We start from the raw sequence: 19,919 nt of genomic DNA on the forward strand, positions 1-19,919 counted from the left end.
ACTTGTTCTGTATGTGCCTGCTATAGAGACAGCTATAACCCCATAATGATTTCATCATGAGTGCATATTGAGACATTTTACTTGTATGAAACTTGTGCAATAATAATCCAAGTAATCTGCTCATACCTACCAAAGTTCTTCGATTGAATTGAGGACAATGTAAACAACATGTGTGCAATGACATTTCCTTTTTTGGCATAACTCATGAGTGTTATAATGCACTAACTCAAATTTAAAATTAACTTTACCCAACACTGTTAAGATGTCCTTTCTCTCACCTGGTGATGGTCGTATAGGATGTTGAAGGCTGTTACTGTTGTTGTGACAATGGAAGGGTGGGTGGGGCTATCTGCGACTGACATGCCAATGCCACTGACCACCTGCACAGACAGGTCCCCGGGGGTAACCGGCTCAGAGGTCACAGTGATGTCACATCCGCCCAGCATGCCATCCCACTGCTCAGAGATGACCTGAGAGAAGACAGATGGTAGTAATGATAGTGCTCAATTAGTGAGGATGTCCAACTGAATTGCTATACAGCTATCATACATGGAGTGATGTCTTTCCTGGTCGTAAACCAATCAAGTTGTTGTTGCTGTCAAGGGAAGCTACTCGAGGGTCCTCTACTCTTAGCCAATTGCGGACCAGCTCTGTAACATCCACGAACCAATCAGATGAGCCAAGGAGGTATGTGGTTCTGCCAAGAGAATCCTGAGCTGTGAACCGAGTCAGAACCCGGACTGAAGAGCGTTGATACACTGGCACACACCTGAGGAGACAGGAAACACATGAGGAGCTACAGTCCTAACACACCTCTGTGTGTCTGTGAGACAATGATGCATAGGACCATGCCACCAATACATTTTGTGATGGAAACTTCTGAAGCAATGGAGACGAAACTCAGAGAGACACGGGGAGAGTTGGAGCTTGATGGCAAACACTGATGGTTTATTATGGAGATACGTCAGGAGGATTGACAAAGACATGTGCTGTGCCATGAGTTGACACAGCGGTTGCCAAACCAATTCTGAAAATCTCTTCGGTTTTAACTAGTTCAGAATGTAATAATCAACATTCCTCATCAGCGAGACTAAACAAATATGGACCCTGAATCTAACTAGAGCTGTCGTCCATAGAAAAGAATGTGCGCAAGGGAAATAAATACGTTATGTTATGTTATGTTCCAGAAAATACGGGCCTCTAGATGTCCCTGAACAATAAACTACCTCATGGCAGCTTGTGCTCTGTCATAGCCTCAACAATGATCCCAAGCTGCCCTTCCTTAAGAGAGATAGCAGCAACACCCCATACCGTAGACCTATGCCATTGGAAAAGAGACAGGCAAAGGAGAAAATGATGAACTGTGTCAAAGGTTAAATACCTAAGCAAATTATTCCCCAACACAATTGAGAAGTTATTATTATGCACTTTGAATCTCTGACTATAGTTAAAGCTCTTAGCCTGAACAGTTTTTCCCCACCATGTCTCTTGTGCAAGCAAATAAAGTGAGCAAAACATTTTTCATTACACAACAGGAAAATATTTGAAAACTCACCACAGGACCAGCCGGACATAAAAAGTTTCACATACTGTACCAGCCATATTCGAGATAGAATGAGAATTCCCTCTTAAATCAACAAAGCAGGATGGCCAGAGTTGAGGCAATTTTTTAATAATAATAATAATAAATTGTATTTATATAGCGCTTTTCTTGCGCATTGTTCTATCTCACACAGGCTCCGCCCTCTACTGGACTCTATGAGTACTACGCTCATCAATGATACACAAGCGTTCACACACTCAAGTTGTATAAACGTAGCCGGCCAATCAGGGCGAGCCTACCTGAATGCGCGCGCAGGCTCACAGTATATAAGGCGGCTACGCCTCCTAACTGTCATCCTTTTCTCTTCAGCGAGCGAGACAACACCTGACCAGAAAAGCCTTCGAAAAAAACAAGTAAAAAGTATCTTACCTCCAGGCAAGCAAATGGAGTCGCCCCTGGAAACCCGTGCCTGTCCCTCATGCCCGGCTCAATAGCGGGCGCCGATCCCCACCAGCTCTGTTTCTAGTGCCTGTGACCAGACCACGCCGAAGACGAGCTCGAGGTGGTGGACGTGGGAGACCAGGATATGGCCGAGGCGACGCCACCAATGTTCGCCATCGGGTTATGGCTCCGTTTGCTGAGGAGGAAGAAGATGACTTCGTCCTGCCGCCGAAGCCGGCCGCCGAAGCCAGGGGTTTTACGGTCCGGCCCGCCCGGCGCAACCGGCTTTCGTCTCGCCCCCGTTGCCAGATATCTGGCAGTGTGTGGAGGCGTCGTGGCAACAGCCACTGAAAACGAGATGTCGATGGCAGGAATGGTAGGTATTCTGAGGGTGCGGGGCCGCACGGAAACCTCATATCCCAGCGTGCCCCCCCTCGATGAGAGCCTGGCACAGGCAGCAGGCTGGGCGGAGAACCTCTGCCCCCGCTGCCGCATGACAGGGAAAACGCTGGAATATTTTTGATAGAATATTCCGGCTTGGAGCGGATGGCCGCGGCTGCAAATTACACGGGTGTGTTAGGCGTCTCGCTGATTATTCCTCCGTAAGATGCCCCCACCTCATCGGATCAGAGCGATTATTTGGACCGCAGCAAATTAATAACCTGATCCATGGTGTGACAGCCGCTGCTGGCCAGGTGATGTCCCTGGCCACAGTGGGATCACGCCACAGCTGGCTGGGACTCCCGGCATTCTCCAAAAAGTGACCGTGATGATCTCCTGGGAGCCCCCGTGTCTACAGAGGGACTCTTTGGATCGATAGCCTCGGTCACGCAGCGTTTCAAAAGCAGCACTATTGTGAGCACACTCGCCACTCAAGCTGTAAACTCCGGTAGAGGAGCCAGCGCTCTTACACTCACATGAGTGTAATAAACCGCAGGAAGTGCCGTCAAAGCACTGTGCGGTCAGGGACACTATAGCCGGTGTGTTGCTGTCAGAAAAACACCTCACCTGGTATAGTGGATGGTTTGGCGGCGGAAAGGGCCGCCAGAGAGTACCACAGCTTCTTAGCTGCGGCTCCACAGCTGCTTGCATGTCCCCCAACACAGTTTTATGGGGAATGGAAGCTCAGCTGTGTACTGGCAGAATGGATGGCCAGGACACTGAGGGTGTTTCTCAATCGCGAGTACGCTTGCTTGGTAGCACATGTCTGCCGAGCATCTTGCTTCAGAAGCGAGGCAAGAATACTTCCTGACATTCGGAAAACGAAGTGTGGAACACGCTAGCAAGTGTGCAGGTGTGCGTCATATAAGATCTTCCGCCACAGATTTGGGGAAATTGGTCCGTGCGCAAAGCATTGTGGGGATTTTAAGACCGCGAAGTCTACTCATGTGCAGCCTCGATATTTCTCCAAACGGAGTACGCCGGGCTCGGTAGATTTCCAAGTTTGCTGGAGATTGGAACAGTACTTCGGTGCCACTCGATGGCGTAGTATGCTTGAAATAGTGGCTCTGCAGCAGCTTTACTCGCGATTGAGAAACACCCTGAGACTGGGATACTCACTCCAGTTCTGCAGCATCCCTCCTTCATTCAGGGGTATAATGGTGTATTTCTACTACAGCACGGAGCGCGTTTTTGGTTGCGTTTCCACTAGGCGTAGTTCCGGCTAGCGCAGGGGTGGGCAAACCTTTTGGCTCGGGGGCCACTATGAGTTTTAAAATTTGACAGACGGGCCGGGCCAGTAGCAGATCGGTGAAAAAATATTTAGCTGTCCACTCCTCATTAAACACTCGGCACTCATTGTCGACTTTTCTTTTCTTTGGTCCACTCATTGTTACAGATGCAGGTTCAAAGGTGAATTAGGTTCAAAGGTGAATTATTGCATCATTGCGTCATCGTTTGCATCATGACGTAACCGTTTACGTCATGACGTAACCGTTTACGTGCCTTCTTATTACCCACACAGCATTTTACGTCGCTGATTTTCTCCGCAACACCGCTCACAACAACATCAATAGAGGACTGCGTCGGGTGGTTTTTAATCATACGAAGCCAGATTAAATTAAATAACTACTTCTCCAACCTAATACCTTTCTCCAGAGTGCCGTGGTGCATTGTTTATTAATGTGGTTCAGCGGCATTACCGACCGCTGGAGCGCTGCTCGTCTACCGGAGTTTAGTTTACTGTTAACTCAGGGCAGCGGCCGCTGTAAAGTATTCACTGTCCGACTGTCACACAAGCAGCTGATAAATATCCCCCATCCCCATAAGTGAATGTGTTTTAGTCTGAAAGCTTTTCGGCATTCTCTGGTGATGTTAGCATAGCAACCGAAGCTAATCAGACTATCTTGACTACTTGTTGCTATCATATTGTGGCATAAGCCGTTTTCTACACACATATTTTACCGGCGTAGTTTTTGTTATGATTTTACTTGTGATGGCCACATGTAGCCCATGTATTGATTCCATCCGATAGCTGCAATAATACAGAACAACAGGAAAACGTCTGCCTCTTCACAATGGTCAATAACAGTGAACGGATGGTTATTAAAGTAAGGTCAAATAAACAGAATCACACTAAGCCTGGTTAGTGTTGCCTGACTTTATATAAGTGTTTTTTTATAAGTGTGTGGTCGCGTTCTAGTCACTTTGCTCAGTGCTACTGCTTGTTCCAACTTGTATTCGCCGTACTCGCCATGAACTATTGCTCAGGTTAATCTCGACCTCCTCCTATGGCGTGACGTATTTGATCTTGCCGGGTTGCCGGGTGGGGCCAGCTAAGAGAATAGACCAGACTCCAGCAAAGGTCAATTGTGTCTAGAGTGCGCCATCTAGTGGGATCAACTGAAATGCCAGGTATTGCAGGAAAAAGGCTAAATGAATGCGGTCTTTACTATAATTTGGACAATTTTGTACCAATATTCGGCGGGCCGGATTAAAAAGCCCAACGGGTCGTATATGGCCCCGCGGGCCTTAGTTTGCCCATGCCTGGGCTAGCGGGTACTTTTTCACAGTTTTCTGGCTCTCCAAAATCGAGGTTCTTTCCGGGCCAACAACCGGGCTGAGTATGCTAAACTAGTGAGAGAATTGCTACAACAAAATGAACATATTTTACCTGATTTAATTGTAATACACGTTTCAAAATGATGCCGAAGTAACAACATACTGATACCGCTTAGTAAAAACCATGAATTAATGCTTTGACAAGTCTGCAGACAGACGGCAGGTGAAAAACCTTTTAAAATGCTTGTTTTCTGAATGGAGATCGGCTAAGCTAACGCAGTATGCTCCGACCGTCCACACTCACAACAACGGCCTATACAGACATAAATAAACCAGCAACTTTATTCGCCATGACACAGACAGTCTGTGGTTTGTACTTGTTTAACTTTTGTCTAGTTTCTGAACAGATATGAGGAGCTGTGAGCTCTGAGGGCTAACAGCTAACGGCTGATGTTGGTTTTGTGTTTCGCATTGAAGATGACGTCACGGCTCCGCCTACACTGCGTTACTATAGTTACTACCCCAGTTCCTAAACTTTAATGGAAACACAGCATAAAGTGAGCCTGGCCTACCAAGGCCTAACTATACCGTACTAAGCCGTGCAAGGCCCTGCAGTGGAAATGCGCCATAAGAGAGGAAAATCTATCATCCCAGGAGGAGATAGGTTTCCTTTCAACAGAGATTCAGGCCCTGTTACAAAAAAAACAGGCTGTGTCTGTCGTGCACTCTCAGGACAGAGAAAAGGTGCTTTACTCCATGTACTTCCTGGTTTCCAAGAAGACAGGAGAATTCAGACCCATTCTGGATCTTCGCATCCTGAATCAGCACATTGCCTGCAAAAAGTTCCATATGTTAACCATAAAACAATTACTGGAACTGGTGCAGCCGGGCGATTGGTTCACAACCATCGACCTGAAGGACGCTTACTTTCATGTCAAAAGTGCTCCAAAGCACAGAAAGTATTTGCGTTTTGCCTTCCAGGGGATAGCCTACGAGTACAACAGACTTGGGTCTCATGGCTCACCACGTGTGTCGCCTACAGAGGTGGTTTGCCAGCCTTCGTTTAGATCCCAAGAGGCACAAACGACGTCTGTAGGGATGGGTATCATTAATTAATTATCATTAAGGTTTTAACGGTACTACTACTTTTATCGATACCGCTTATCGGTCCGGTCTTTTAGCGGTACTCTTATCCGTTCTTTTCGAGAAAAAAAATAAGGTAAACTAACTAAACAAATTGTGAACAAAACTAACATTGCTTTTTATTTAAATTAAATACATAATATTTCACCTTAAAAGAAACAACAATGTTTTAACAAACCGTATTAAATAATCTGATGACAGAATTGTAAACAGAATAGCTGAAACTTAAACAAAATAAATAACTCAGTTACCTCTAATCATTAACCCATGTTTGTATCATTTAGTTAACTCCGTGTGTTGCTGCTAGCATACATAATACAGAGCTACTAGAAAGACAGTCGAACCCGGTGCATTTCTCCGTCTGAATGTGGTGCACATTTGCTAAATGTTTAGACAAATTGCTCGTGTTACCGCCCTTACATGCTAAACTCTTGTTGCACTTTTGGTAACGAGCATTGTCCACATCGAGACGGGTAAAGTTTAACCACACCTCGGAGCGCATTCTCTCCGCCATCTCCTCCGTGTGTGTGTGTTGCTGCATGTAGCAGCTGCGTGTGTTTAAACTGCCCTGCCCCCTCGCACACAGACAGGAGAGAGATCTCTCGTCTGGATTGGAAAGATCGAAAATACTCAAAATAATCATAGACGTATTTTGCAGTCTTTTTGCATATTAGAAACGGAGTTGGCGACACTAGAACTGCAATATAATGTTTGTGCAGCAATAATACATATGACATATATTTTTTGAATGTCTCCAGTACCGATAAAAAGACTGATAACGTCGGAGCTTAACGGTACCACGGTCTTTAATAATCCAGTCCCGGGGCCCGTTTAATACCGGGGCTCGGTACCCATCCCTACCCTTCAGTGGAGGGCAACCCCCGATACTGGGGGTCCCCAGAGCATTTGCTGAAGGGAAGGGACCTGCCTAGAGACAGCTATAGGTGGTGGCTGGCCTCTGACAGAAACTCGGCACATCAACCTTCTAGAGCTACAGGCAGTAGTACTGGTCATACAGCACTTCAAACCCTTACTACAGGGCAAACATGTGCTGGTGAGGAGCGACAACTGCACCACAGAGGCTTACATCAACAGGCAGGACGGAGTCAGCTCCGCCGCCTTGTTGAGTGTATCGGAGAACCTGTGGTTGTGGGCCTCAGAGAATGTTTTTATCTCTAAAGGCCCCCCACATTCCGGGACTGGAGAACAGGGTGGTTCTCCCTGGCTCGGCAGGACAATCCACCCTTGGGGGTGGACACGTTTGCACACGAGCCATGGCCAAGATAGCTGCTCTACGCCTTTCCACCGCAGGTGCAATAGGGGCGTTACCCACTCTGGGCCAACCTCTCCAGGCTTGGCTCCTGAGAAGGAGACTACCGTTCGGCTACTCCCTGTCCCCAGGCACATTCAGCAAATGTGTGGCCACAGCGCTTCAGCCGCTTCGCGACCATGGCATGAGGGTTTTATTTTATCTCAACGACCTCATAGTCATGGCCAGGTCCAGAGAATGGGCAGATGTTCCACACAGCCCAATTGATCTTACACCTAACCAAGTTGGGGGTTTGTGGTCAATTGGAAGAAGAGCAGTCCCATACCTCACCAGCAGGTGGGGTATCTGGGGATTTTGCTCAATGCAGCCCCCATCGAGAGCGAGGGGTACGCCCCCATCGAGAGCGAGGTGTACGCCCCCATCGAGAGGGAGGTATACGCCTCCATCGAGAGAGAGGTGTACGCCCCATCGAGAAGGAGGGCAGGCTCTGTGCCACTCTGTCAGAGGACAGACAGACGTCCCTGCTTCAGGCAGTTTGCGGACTGAACGTTGGTGCGAGGAAAGGAGTCTAGAGACTCTGTCCGGTACATTGGGCTCTATTCTATCCTAGCTATAGCTACTGGTGGACAAGGGGCTTGCTCATGCCACAGTCAAGGTGTATGCAGCAGCCATCTCGTCCTGTCATGCGGGATTTGGCGGCAGACCAGTCTTAAGCCAACCGCTTTTGAAGCGTTTTTTTGCAGGGGATCAGGAGACAGCGCCCAGTCGTGCATGTCTCCACCCCGCAATGGGAACTGCCATTGGTGCTCGAGGCTTTGGTCACAGAACCATTTGAGCCTTTGGAGCTCTCCTCCTTGAAAACAGCTTTGCTGCTTGCCTTGACTTCGGCCAAGAGAGTATGTGAGCTGACCGCTCTGTCGGTGCACCCAAGTTGCCTTTTGATTCGGGGTGACCGTAGCGGGGCGACACACCGAACCCCTCCTTTGTTCCCAAGAACCTAAGGAGTTTGTTCAGGTCGAGGGCTATACAGTTATACGGCTTTAGTCTTCCACACCATACTGGGGACAGGGAGGCAAAATTGCACCTCCTCTGCCCAGTTTGTGCGCTGGCATGTTATGTAGGGCGCATGTAGCCTTCCCCACTAGGGTCCATGCACACTCTACACGAGGTAAGTGTGTGTGAGTGTGGGGGACATAGGGGACTTACGTTCTCCCCATGCTCCTTAGGGACCTGGGAAACGTAGTGCGCAGTGTATAGTCACTTGCGCTGGCACCTGCAGGGTGGAGCTATGGGCTTATTCAGACCAATTAGGCTCTACCCAGCCAAGTAAGCTGCGGCCCCGACTTCTCCACGGTCACAACCAGATGATAGGAAGTTGGGGTGCGGTGGCTGTTAACCAAAGGCTGGTCAAGGGCAGTGTGGTGGGTCGATGTTGTAGGACGACAGGGCGTTTATCCATCGGGGCTCCATCCACTGTACCCATAGAGTCCAGTAGGGGCCCTGTCTTTCCTATGCCGCTCGCTGAAGAGGGTGTAGGATGACAGTCAGGAGGCGTAGCCGCCTTATATACTGTGAGCCTGTGCGCTTATTCAGGTAGGCTCGCCCTGATTGGCCGGCTACGTTTATACAACTTCAGTGTGTGAACGCTCGCGTATCATTGATGAGAGTAGTACCCATAGAGTCCAGTAGAGGGCTCCGCCTGTGCTTATATAACTACGGTTACAATACGTAACCCACCGTTTCTGATACAGCACATAGCTAGGTTCTTTCCTCAGTGTTTACCTCTAGAACAGTGTCATTATATGTATTATATAGATAACAACTTTACTCTAAGTCCCTCTCGTAGACATCCTGCTGAATACACAAACACACAGCTGCAGTTTATATAAAATACATCAAAAAGTGCATTTTGCATGATAGGAGACCTTTAAACAAATACGTTGAACACATTATGTTGCTAGCTTTAGTCTGTAGAATATGTGCTAGCCTAAACCTAATGGCAACAAGCACTAACAAACAACCAAATCCAACTCACATGTACTGTAGCTGTGAGCAAAAGTGGTGGTAATGCAGAGCCATCTTACGTTACTGTGGTAACAGGAATAAAACAGTGGCAACAGGAAAACAAAACTCCTGAAAGCTTGGTGGCCTGCCAGCTGTAGTCACCAACTATTAATGTGACTCATTTGGACAATGACACGTTGAGGTTTCTGAACCATTGACAGCGCTGTCGTTTGTAAGGAGCCGAGGTGTGTGCGCCACAGTTACCTCTGCTGATTTTGCCGGACTCTTTTAATGAATTCAAAACATGTTAAGCACTCTGATTTATCCTCAGAACTGTTACATGATGTGTATTTTGTATAATATGTAACTTTTTTTATTATAATTTCCTTCTTTTTTTAATCTTTAATACTTTTTTTTGCATGCTTTAGGTAACATTAAGCTGTATTTGGCTCTTTTCTGCTGTAGCAATGTAAATGTCCCCTCTGTGGGACTAATAAAGGTATTCTGATTCTGATTCTGATGTGCTACAGTCTTATGAGTGATCCAATCCAGTACAATCAATGAAGACCAATTGGGAATGTCTCCTACCCTTCTTCTGTGAAGTGGTTCCAGCCATCAATGACATTGAGAATGGAATCGGCCAAAGACACCCGAAGGGGCACTGAAGGGGCCCACACCTCCAAACACAAAGAGCCACGGAGTGCACCCAGTAGAAACTCCACCTCTGCACAGGTGTCACCCAACCCTGATTCGCTGCCATCCACAAAGAGGGTGGAGCAATCGCTGGAAACCTGTGATTCCAAGTGAGACAAACAAAAAAAACAAGAGGAGAAGAATCAAATTATACTGGCAATTAAAGGACATTAATAGTAGGTTAATAATTTGAGTAAAACATTAGAGAAGATGGATGTTTTTTAAGAGCAATGAGACGTCACGTTAAACGACTTCCGTTTGTGATGACAGCGACAGCTGATGCATCTGGATCGACTGTCAGTTGCTGCAGAGTTTTGATAGAGTTTGGGTTTGCAGACATGTTCGCTGATCTACTACTAACAAAAGAGACAGTTATCTCCGCCAGAGCAGCAGCAGTGTGTTCCTGTTCCACACACACCTGCACATTAACCTGTTAAGCCCTGAGCCTGTTTTTCAGGTCTCAGGCTCGAAAATGACATTCCCAGAACAAATTACTATATATCTTCCCTTTTAAAAGGGTTAAATGCATAATCTTTTTTCTCAAAGCAATGATAAACCTGTGAGTTGGATGTAAAAAAGTCAGAATCAATATAGATTTTTTTAATTTGAATGTAAATTCAGATTGAACATAGTAAAAAAATGTAAATTATAGTGTCTGTCCAAAAATATGTTTTACTTATAGTGAAAACCACCCTTGAAGGATGGGATAGTAGACTAAAAGCTTTAGGAATCCAAACTATAACATATAATAAGTACCCTGTATCAAGATTGATGCAAAACAAGTGAAATTTGACCTTTTTAGAGAGATTTAGAAGAAAAAAAAACACTTCTGGGGTCATTTGGGTGCATTTTCCATATCTCTGGCCCTCCTCGGTCGATTTTGATGATTGACATCTCTTTTTAACTGTTAGAGCCAATAGAATCGAGGGGAAGTTAAGTTCCTAAAATCCATCTAAACATTACCCATTGGTGAATGAGTGCTGCACAGCCAGAATGCCCCGGAACCGGAAGCTGCAATACACTCTGGTGGCTACCATTAGCAGCTAATATTAATTCTCCGATTTTTACATTAAAGTGTTCTCAAAGCTGGTAAAGGTGCAGCTAGGTTGAATGACTTTGTATACTGCAGGGGAGCTTGTGAATTTACTCCAGGTGGAACTAAAGTCTGATTTAACACTTGATTATATTTCACATCATTCATCCAAATCTGTAAAGTAACTAAAGCTATTAAATACATGTAGTGGAGTCAAAGTACACCATTTACCTCTGAACTGTAGAGGAGAAGAACAAAGTAGCAAAAATCTCAAAATTGTACCCAAGTATAGTACTTGGCTCAACAGTGCTGCCAAAATTATAAACTGACTGCTACACAATTAAAATAAATGCTTTTATATATTTCTATTAGATGTGACTCTTTGGCGTTTCTGTTATTATTAACTGCTTTAGTTGTTCTGACTGCTAAAATCCTCTGTTATTCCTCATTTTAAAGCCGATATTCCGTGGGGTTGGGGGGCTCGGATCCTTGTCACCTTTTTCATACCTGATGAGTTTGCATCCCTGTGTTTGACAAACCCTGTGATTAGTTCTCAAGCTCTGTGATTTGATGTTGGAGTGGCAGTGCGCAAAGTTTACAGCGTCAAACAGCACTTTGAAATGGAATGAAACCCATCGACGGCACACTATCCAAATCAAGACTCGAACGTGTCCTACCCCTCCCCACCACCCCCCCCCCCCTTTAGGTCACAGGCTCCTCCAACAGTGCAACACAATAAAACAGATACATTGAAAAAATAGTGCAAGTAAATACAAAAAGAAAAATAGTTAAAAAGTAAAATAGTGCAATAAGAGTCTATATACAAGTATGGAATATGATATATTAAATAAATAATTTCTAAGTAGCAGCCAGATGAATGTTATGGATGTTGTTTCAAAGTTCAGGTGTTTAATAGTCTTCTGGCCTGTGGGATGAAACTGTCCCTGAGTCTGGTGGTTTTAGTCCGGATGCTGCGGTACCGCCTGCCAGACGGCAGCAGACAGAACAGTTTGTGGCTGGGGTGATGGGGGTCTTTTATAATCCTGAGGGCTTTCTTTAAGGTTAACCTGGTATTTTTACTACATTTATTTTAGTTACTTTACAGATTCTGATTAATGATGTGAAATATAAACAACCCTTAAATCAGACTTTAGTTACACCTGAGTAAAATTCAGTGAAGGTGATTGTCAAGTGCCAACAATCAGGCGAGATATTTGGTAGTGGGTGCTTGAGAAGACAAAAAATGTATCTGCAGATCCCTATAAAGTATATTCATTACTCGTTATTCTTTAATTGTTCATCAAAACCTGTATATAATGGCTATTTTGCACATCCCTTTCAAGATTACAAGATTTTCAAAGGTTTATTGAAATATCATATACACAACTACGGTGTAGTTATGCAATGATGACAAACTTGGGTCACAGGTTCCTCAACAAGAGATCTATCAATATGTGTGTACCTCCACCATTAAACTGTCATATTCTGCACATTTCTTATTCTATCTACATACATCTTATAAGAGTATAATAAATATGTATAATATCGGTTAAAATAAGTGCTTCAACATAGTTAACATTGCAGGAAAGTTGATTGTCAAGTCCCAAAACAAACCATGCAATATATTAAACGTTAAGTACTTTGTCAGGCTTAATATAGATACCCCCAAAGCTTTTTGCTTACATGTATTTAAAAGAAGACCTTAACCTAAAGTATTCTTTAATGTTTAAATAAAGCCTTATTAGTTTGTCTGTTTTGCACATCCTCCTATCAGGCACTAAACTGTTTTATTCTAGATACCATTTACAGTATCTTCTTGATATTTTCTATTCTATATTTCTATCATTGACCTTCTACTTTCCTCCTATTTTGTATATACTCTTAATATTTAAATGTTTTCATCAAATATAACACATTCAAAAGTGCTTTACAAAAATGAAAGACATTAAGAAAAAGGCATTTTAAACAGTCATTAAAAAGCAACACAATCTCCCTGCATTGCATTACTCTAAACGTGTAATAACGTGCTTTCACCAGTAGGAGGTGCGGGTTAAAAAGCTGTCAAGTTTACAGTGTTAACAAAATAAAATATACTGCTGTTTCCGGTTTAGTTTACGACGGATATATTTAGTTATTGTTTTGATATTTGTAACACAAGAGCGATGTAAAAAACCCACAGCAACACAGAAAAGATGGTCTTAACATGACCCAGCGGTCTAGTAGTTAATAAAAAACAATAATATCAAAACAAATCATTACTACTAACTTTATTGTGAAATTAAAACCGAACGATAAAAGAATAGTTTCCGGTCTATTCTGAGGCCCGATCTCTGTAGATAAATAAAGAACTACGACAGATGTGTAATGTTTAATGCAGCCAAACCATTCATTACAATGCATTCATGTGATGACTTTCAAAGAGTAAGCAAGCACTGCTGAATAAAGTATGATTTTATCTTTTACGAAACGTTTTTTTTCATATGGAATGCAGTTGGAGGTCAACCAATCACAGAGCTTGAGAACTAATCACGGGGTTTGTCAAACAGAGCACATGGTGTAGTCCTAAACGATAGCTGGGGATTCTGGGTAGTGTAGTGTCTTCTGCCATCGTAAACTCCGAAAAAATATTTGTTTCTCCGAATCGAAGGGGAAAAATACAAAAGCATTGCACACAATTTAAACCAATCAATGTTGTGTAATTAACAAGGATAATCTGGTGTTTTTGAGTTGATGAGTAGTGCAGATATCACTGTCAAAACAATCGACAGTAAGGGGAATACTTACTTCCGGGTGTACAATTCTCCGTTATCCAATGGGAATGGACGCTCACATTGCCTTTAAATGCCGCCGACACAAACGAATGCGGTGCTTCCCTGAGCGTCAAATCCCGCCGCAGATGGGAATACATTGCAATCAGTTGAAAGCTATTTGCGTCCCTTTATGAAGCTGAAGGAGCCTAGGAGCGTCACAACTGCACGCCTCGGGACCCTGACCAAGCGTCGCTCCTGGACGTTTGTGGAGTGAGAGTGTGTTGAAACAAACATATAAAGCATATTTGTCCACTCATATGTTGATAAGAGTATTACAAACTTGAAAAATATCCCTCTAAGGTACATTTAGAACAGATAAAAAATGTGCGATTAATTTGCAATTAATCGCGATTAACTATGGACAATCATGCGATTAATGCGATTAACTATGGACAATCATGCGATTAATCGCGATTAAATATTTTAATCGACTGACAGCCCTAATTATTATTATTATTATTATTATTATTATTATTATTAACCACTAAAGGGAACAGCAGAAGAAGACAGAGGAGCCCTGAATGCCAAGTCTCTTATTTGTAATTTCCTCGAACCTCGCCCGAACCGGAAGTTGTTCTGTTGCGCCATCTTAAGGAGCGTTCCATGGTGCTGATTTGTGCCGGAGGAGCGAGGAGCCACCAGGCCATCCTTCAGGGAAATCCTCAGCCACTCGCTGAGCTTACTGTGTATCGCTCACTGATTGGACGCTGCAACGCATCCACTGATCTGATGCTTCTTAACATCAGAGTAGTTTAATAGAGTGAAGATAACTCATTAAAGGGAATCACTCCTCAGTCTATACGGTTTGTTTTTCAAATAATTTATCATCTAGTTTAAAATAAGTAATAATACATCTGAACAACAAAACGGACCACATATAACATTTTTTCTTATCTATATATTTATTTTTTATTTTTCGTCATTTTCATTGAGGCTGACAATTTTTGAGCGTAATTCTTCCTGAAAAAAATAAGCCTTGTCAGTGTTCAAAAAGCACCACGATATCTTGGATTCCTAGATTATGAATTCAAAATTCAGGATATCAATAAATGCAGACGTTAATAAATAAATGAATAATATAAAGGCATTCTGCGGGTAGAACAGGTCCGCTCAGCAGGACTCAGAATAACTACAGAGAGCAGGGTTATTAACCTGTTAAGGCCGAGAGGCCCCTAATCCGGGTCTGGCGGGTAGTTTTTTCACGAAACTGTGTCTCAGGGCTTCTTAATATTTAAAAATCTATTAACTTAACGGTTAGAAACTCAGCTAACTGAAGATATGAACCATTTTTACCGAAACAAAGCACAAGTCTCACAAGAAGCGTCTAAATTAGCCCTGAGCAGGGGCGCCGTAAGGGGGTGAAAAGTTAGGACGATTCTAAGGGCCCGTGACTAACAGGGGCCCCAAAATGTTTAGAACATTAAGAAAAAAAAATGTAAGTACCCTTTCATCAATAATTAACATTAATAGAACGTTATATTGATAAAGTAGGCTACTCACTAAACTTATGATTCATTTAACTTATTTTCTTCCAAAAGTTAATTATCCAAAGCCTCTGTACACCCCCTTCTATTTACATGTAATGGTTTGGTCCTGCGACTTCATCCTGCGAGAGTGAAAGCATGTGAGGAGGGATGCTAGTAGCCTACGTACGTGTGTTGTAACATGTCTCAACGACTCACAAAGTCAGGCTCTAAGAAAAGAAAAGAAAGGAGAGAAAGACAGGAGAGAGGGACTAAAGGGCGAAAGTATGTCACCCAGTTTTTCACAAGAAAAGGTGGGTGTGGTCCATGAGTGGTGGAAATGAGTCTGTTAGCTAAGCGTAGTCCATTGTAAATAATAATTGTTGCTGACATTAAGTAGGCTACTGTTAATATCTTCACAGAAAATTCAGAGGTTTTTAATTTCACTGCTCTTTTAGTTGACATTAAATGTCTCAGGACAGCAGCCCTGTCCCCCCATAATGCTGAATCTGAACCAGCTTTTCTCCCAACTGAAGGAGGTGAGCAGCATTGTGTTGAATGACATGCCACTTAACATATCTGAAGGGAGACTGGAATACAATATTACATTACATTACATGTTACTTGTTAGACGCTTTTATCCAAAGCGACTTACATACTCAATACTGTGGACAATCCCCACAGAAGCACTTTGGGGTGAAGTGTCTCAGGGACACAACGACATGCTGACTGCAGTGGGGTTTGAACCTGTGACACCCTGATCCCAACACCAAGGCTCTATCCCAGGCATGGGCAAACTAAGGCCCGCGGGCCATATACGGCCCGTTGGGCTTTTGAATCCGCCCCGCCGAATATTGGTACAAAATTGTCCAAATTATAGTAAAGACCGCATTCATTTAGCCTTTTTCCTGCAATACCTGGCATTTCAGTTGATCCCACTAGATGGCGTACTCTAGACACAATTGACCTTTGCTGGAGTCTGGTCTATTCTCTCAGCTGGCCCCACTCGGCAACCCGGCAAGAGCCAAGAACCAAATACGTCACGCTTACATTGGAGGGGGTCGAGATTAACCTGAGCAATAACAGTTCATGGCGAGTACAGCGAATACAAGTTGTAACAAGCAGTAGCACTGAGCAAAGTAACTAGAACACGACCACACACTTATAAAAAACACTTATATAAAGTCAAGCAACACTAATCGGGCTTAGTGTGATTCTGTTTATTTTATCTTACTTTAATAACCATCCGTTCACTGTTATTGACCATTGTGAAGAGGCAGACGTTTTCCTGTTGTTCTGTATTATTGCAGCTATCGGATGGAATCAATACATGGGCTACATGTGGCCATCACAAGTAAAATCATAACGAAAACTACGCCGGTAAAATATGCGTGTAGAAAACGGCTTATGCCACAATATGATAGCAACAAGTAGTCAAGATAGTCTGATTAGCTTCGGTTGCTATGCTAACATCACCTGTAGAATGCCACAGAAACGTTCATAACAGCGTTGTGATGCCAAACAGCTTTCAGACTAAAACACATTCACTTATGGGGATGGGGGATATTTATCAGCTGCTTGTGTGACAGTCAGACAGTGAAAACTTTACAGCGGCCGCTGCCGCGAGTTAACGGGAGAATAAACTCCGGTAGACGAGCAGCACTGCAGCAGGCAGTAATGCAGCTGAACCACATTAATAAACAATGCACCACGGCACTCTGGAGAATGGTACAAGGTTGGAGAAGTAGTTCTTTAATTTAATCTGGCTTCGTATGATTAACAACTATCAGACGCAGTCCTCTATTGATGTTGTTGTGAGCGGTGTTGCGGAGAAAATCAGGGACGTAAAACGCCGTGTGGGTAATAAGAAGGCACGTAAACGGTTACGTCATGACGCAAACGATGACGCAATAATTCACCTTTGAAACTAATTCACCTTTGAACCTGCATCTGTAACAATGAGTGGACCAAAGAAAAGAAAAGTCAACATTGAGTGCCGAGTGTTTAATGAGGAGTGGACAGCTAAATATTTTTTTACCGATCTGCTACTGGCCCGGCCCGTCTGTCAAATTTTAAAACTCATAGTGGCCCCCGAGCCAAAAAGTTTGCCCACCCCTGCTCTATCCACTGCGCCACACGCCTCCTCATATATTGATATATATATCAAAACAAAAAGCTAACATCTAATTTCAATTATACATTTCAAACACAGTATTTTCCCACATAGCCAATGATCTATATAAAACAAAAAACTGCTTTTAGTCTATTTAGGATGTTTGAAGCGTTGAGTGATCAGTCTGTATTAGGTAAACAAAATGTTAATCACCAACATTTTGGTTATGATTATGGTTATGATTATGATAACATTAGTATTAATACTAATGTTATTATATTAAAGAATATATTATCATATGTGTCATGTACACTCTACAGAGCCAGGGCCCTCTTCAGTTTTGTCAGGAAGGTGTGTGGAAGTGGAGGAAGAGGTGAAGGAGGTGAAGGACAGTGACAGTGCCAGTGGCAGTACCAGTGTAGATGATGAGGATGAAGGCTCCAGTGAGGACAAGAGAAGGTGCACAGAAAGGGACAGACAAAGTGAGGAAAGGGACAGACAATGAGGAAAGGGACAGACAAAATGAGGAAAGGGACAGACAAAGTGAGGAAGCTGTAAATGACAAGTTATGCAACATAGATTCTGAGGAAGAACATCTTCTGTCAAATGACCCAGCTTTGTGGCCAGCAAATATGACTAATATGGACAGGGAGTCTATAGTTAGGAAATTGGCCACAACAAGAGATGAAGACCAACACATGCTACAGGATTCTGAAGGAAAGCAATTCCCAGAATACTTGCAGTATACTAAGGCAGCAAATGGAAGAGAAAAGGTGAAGAGAGACTGGGTGATTCACAGCAAAAGCACTAATGCACTATATTGCATCCCATGTGTGCTTTTCTCCCATGAACAAAAAAGACCTTCCCTTAGTGTACTGAACAGTCAACATGGATATAAAATGTCTGATGTGAAGTGGCGTCGTATGTATGATAAGTTCCCGGCCCATGAGAAGAATAAGGCACACAGAGACTGCTACTTAAAGTGGAAGAATTTGCATCAATCTGTAATGGAAGTTAGCGGCATTGACTGTCAGTTGCAGAAGCAGTTACAAATAGAAACTGAGAAAAATAGAGCTCTCTTGAAGAGAATCCTAGATGTAACACTGCACTTGGCATCAAGGAATTGACCTTTCAGGGGTAAAACCAAAGATCTGTATAGCCGTGTTCACACCGCAGTACTTTTCCCACTTTAGTTCCGATATAGTTCCGAAATGTCGCGTTCACACCAAAAAGAGCCGGAACTAAAATGAGTTCATCAGAACCTCTTTTACCCCCTTTTCCGTCCCTGCTAGAGAGCAGGTATACTTTCGTGGGAGAAAAAGGTTCCCATGTCTGATTGGCTGGGCGGAATGCACACCACGCCCCGTAAAACTCAAAAAAAAATGTGTGAAGCCGCCATTTTATTATCCTCGCATTAGCATTATTAGCATTAGCATTAGCCCAGCGCAGAAATGCAGAGAGACTAACTTATGGCAACACAAAAGAAAACATGGGAGCGGTGGAGATGAGGAGGTGTCGGCGTTCTGGCGATTTACTCGGAAGGCTTCAGTAGAAGCTGCTGGGAGTCCCAGCAGCTTCTACTGAAGCCAGTCCCTAACTCCGGGGACTTCCGGCCGGGGACTCCGGGTGGCAGTATACACCGTGAAGTTGTTTGCGGCCTGCCAGTAAACCCAAAGCAGAAGAAGAAGAAGTGACGTCAGCGGCTTCATTTGCCTAATCCTTCCCCAGGAACTTATTCCGGTGTGAACGCGATCTGTACTTAGTTCATGAGAACTAAAGAGTTCTCATGAACTGAGTTCTGATGAACCTTTGTGGGAAAAGTACTGCGGTGTGAATGCGCCTAATGACATTCACAATGGCAATTTCCTAGGCACACTAGAGCTGTTATCTCATTACGACCCACTGTTGAATGAACACTTACAAAAAGTTAAGGACAAAAAGAAAGGAACCAGGCTGACACATTATTTGAGCTCTGACATTCAAAATGAATTCATTGAGTTATGTGGCAGAAGAATTTTGAAACCAATTCTAAAGGAAAGGGAGGATTCTATTTATTATTCAGTCATCTGTGATGCTACACCAGACATTTCACATACTGAGCAGAATGTTGTGCTCATAAGATATGTGAATTATAACAAAGAAACTGATGACTGGGAGATCACTGAACGGTTCCTTGAATTCAAGGACTTCCACAAAAAGACAGGGAGTGAGATAGTTGAGATGATTGAAAATGTGCTTCAAGACAAAGGGATAGACATTGCAGATTGCAGAGGGCAGGGATATGACAATGGGGCAAACATGTCAGGAAAAGTCAAGGGAGTCCAAACCCAAATACTGAAAAAAAATTATCTGGCTACATTTTCACCTTGTGCCTCCCACACCCTAAATCTTGTAGGTGTGCATGCT

General features: G+C 43.7%; 1 protein-coding gene across 1 annotated transcript in view; it reads right to left on the minus strand.

Moving 5' to 3' along the window:
* tmem132a (transmembrane protein 132A) overlaps positions 1 to 19,919 on the minus strand; it is an 84,069-nt gene that overhangs the window by 15,576 nt on the left and 48,574 nt on the right. The window contains exons 12-14 of the mRNA XM_034120911.1: positions 9,990 to 10,192; positions 550 to 769; positions 279 to 470 (exon numbers count right to left, since the gene is read on the minus strand). Of these exons, the coding sequence (XP_033976802.1) occupies positions 279 to 470; positions 550 to 769; positions 9,990 to 10,192 (615 nt within the window). The remainder of the gene's footprint in view (positions 1 to 278; positions 471 to 549; positions 770 to 9,989; positions 10,193 to 19,919) is intronic.

Source organism: Trematomus bernacchii, unplaced genomic scaffold (assembly GCF_902827165.1).
Source record: "Trematomus bernacchii unplaced genomic scaffold, fTreBer1.1, whole genome shotgun sequence".
NCBI classification, from domain to species: Eukaryota; Metazoa; Chordata; class Actinopteri; order Perciformes; family Nototheniidae; genus Trematomus; species Trematomus bernacchii.